General features: G+C 46.7%; 1 protein-coding gene across 1 annotated transcript in view; it reads left to right on the top strand.

Annotated features, from left to right (window-relative positions):
* Positions 1-2500, top strand: part of LOC145399359 (sodium/mannose cotransporter SLC5A10-like) — a 13701-nt gene that overhangs the window by 11189 nt on the left and 12 nt on the right. Inside the window, exons 9-11 of the mRNA XM_080272012.1 lie at positions 1040-1148; positions 1814-1911; positions 2318-2500. The exon at positions 2318-2500 is cut by the window's right edge and continues 12 nt beyond it. Of these exons, the coding sequence (XP_080128138.1) occupies positions 1040-1148; positions 1814-1911; positions 2318-2500 (390 nt within the window). The remainder of the gene's footprint in view (positions 1-1039; positions 1149-1813; positions 1912-2317) is intronic.

Raw genomic sequence — 2500 nt, 5'->3', positions numbered from 1 at the left:
GAGTCGATGGTTTGTCATGGGCAGAGCTTCGATCTATACTGTATGCTTCATGAAATTTGAGCTAAAAATCTGGGCCAAGTTAAGGTGAAAAGAGTACAGACGAAGTGTGAGATGTGAACTAAGAAATTTTGGACAAATTAAGATTGCTATTGTTGCCCTACCCTGATCTGTCTGGCCAAGCAGACCCATGAACCACACGCAAATGGCCGCCTTCCCATGGCAGACAGGGCCTGGCCAGGGTGGGAAAGGGGGTCCTTCCACTTGGCGAGGTGCAAGGCAAGTGTAGGAAGCACAGCCCCCAAGAGGCTAAGGTGTGTACAGGAGATATGTATAAGTAGTAGTGTGGATTGTGACTACTTGCTAAATGTGGTTGAATTCCCCGCCTGAGAGTGCTGTGCCAGGCCAGCTGTGTACAGGAGATAATTATGTATGAGTAGTAGTGAGGGCCTGGACTGTGACTACTTGGTAAATGTGGTTGAGTTCCCCGCCTGGGAGTGCTGTGCCAGACCAGGTACCAGGTCAATGCCATGGTAGTACCTCCCGGGACGATGGTAGCCATCCACCTTTTGGTGGGCTAACGGGTGCCACACCTTAACCATCAGTGACCCCTCAGTAGGCAGACCAGCCTTCCCTCTCTCTCTCTCTCTCTCTCTCTCTCTCTCTCTCTCTCTCTCTCTCTCTCTCTCTCTCTCTCACACACACACACACACACACATAAGGGTGACCCGGCACTAGGCAGACCAGGCGCGGCAGTCTTCCCTCAGCAGGGCACACACACACACACACACACACACACACACACACACACACACACACACACACACAAGCATACTCTTCTGTAAAGCTTTTTCTCTTTTCTTTTTTCTATGTGTAGATTAGACAGCCATAATAAAAAGCCCCGCCCCCCTCCCTCTCTCTCTCTCTGGCCAATTTACGGAAAGAGTCTAGGCGAAGTCTGAAATAAATTGAACGCAAATGTCTAGGCCGCGTTAGGGTGAAACGGAGTATAGAAGTGTGGGCTAATTCTTGAGTGTTTCAGCTTGTGAGGACGACCTACCTGACGAGACTGGACAAGGGCGAGCGTGAGGACGAGGTGGAGAAGATGGTCAAGGAGGACATACCACTTGATGCACTGAGTCACACAGCAGGTGAGCAGGTTGATTAGTGTTATTTAAACCTTCCCCATCCCTGTGGAAAGGTGTCTTGTTTTTGTGAATACTATTATCATTACTCATTGCAGTATAAAGCCGCGATAATTCAAAGGCTCTTTGGTCTACAGCCTTTAAACTTGGTCAACTTAGTGGTACAGGTCTCCGCTTCTTTTGGCCAAACATGGTGGTAGTCCGTCCACAGGATCTCTCTATATTATCCACGACACAGAAAACTGAGTCAACCACACCATCTCCAGAACATTAAGCCAGTACGCTGAAATGTTACTACAATATAGCCTTTAGCGGACGCAGTGCGGAAAGGCGTGTGGCTCCGAGCGGTGCATTATTCTCAAAAATTGGAATTTTTCCGGATACGTCGGATGTCGCCTAATTTTCCATTAAGGATTAAAGCCAGCGCCGCCAAACTTGGTGGACTTTAAAGACCTTCATGACCTAAGGTGACATGCACAGGATCAGTCACCTTGACCTAAGGTCCCTTTATAGCTCGGCTTCTACTTGGCTTGGACAATTTTGCGGCGTTCTAGATATCATTACTACTACTACTACTACTACTGCTATTACTACTACTACTACTACTATAGTATTATTATCATCATCATTATTATTATTATTATTATTATTATTATTATTTTCATCCACAGAAAATGGTGGAGGGGAGAGCAGACCTGAAGTGGAGGTTACAGAAGGGAAGTTAGCTGACCGTGTAAAGGCGTCGTGTTTATGGCTGTGTGGACTGCAGGTATGACTCTCTCTCTCTCTCTCTCTCTCTCTCTCTCTCTCTCTCTTTCAATCAGTATTTCCTTAACATGCACATATTTTTTCTTCGTTAATTGATATGCACTTGCCAGGTGAGAGAAACACGCCTCTTCCTCTGTAAACACAAACTCTTCTTCCTTCCTCTGTAAACACTCTTCCTCTTCCTTTATACATACCAACTCTCCTCCTATCAACATTCTTCTTCCTTCTGTAAACATTCTTCTTCCTCCTGTAAACATTCTTCTTCCTCTGTAAACATTCTTCTTCCTTCTGTCAACATTCTTCTTCCTTCTGTCAACATTCTTCTTCCTTCTGTAAACATTCTTCTTCCTCCTGTAAACATTCTTCCTCTCCCCCAGTAAACATTAACTCTCCTTCTTCCCTTCCAGACCCCAGACACGGCTCCGGAACCCCCCCAAGCCGTCCTAACCTCCCTGGAAGAGGACCCATGTACAAGAAGACTCCTCAATGGTGTTCTGGTGTCCGTGGTTGGTGTGGGGCTGGCGCTGTTTTCCTATTTTACAGTCAACCCCTTCCCAAACGGCTTCAACCCCACCGACTATGTGCACGAG

This window comes from Coenobita brevimanus, chromosome 48 (assembly GCF_032717465.1).
Source record: "Coenobita brevimanus isolate Jiangsu-jjx chromosome 48, ASM3271746v2, whole genome shotgun sequence".
NCBI classification, from domain to species: domain Eukaryota; kingdom Metazoa; phylum Arthropoda; class Malacostraca; order Decapoda; family Coenobitidae; genus Coenobita; species Coenobita brevimanus.
Note: the sequence above shows the minus strand (reverse complement) of the source record. Positions and strands in the feature narration are given on the sequence as shown.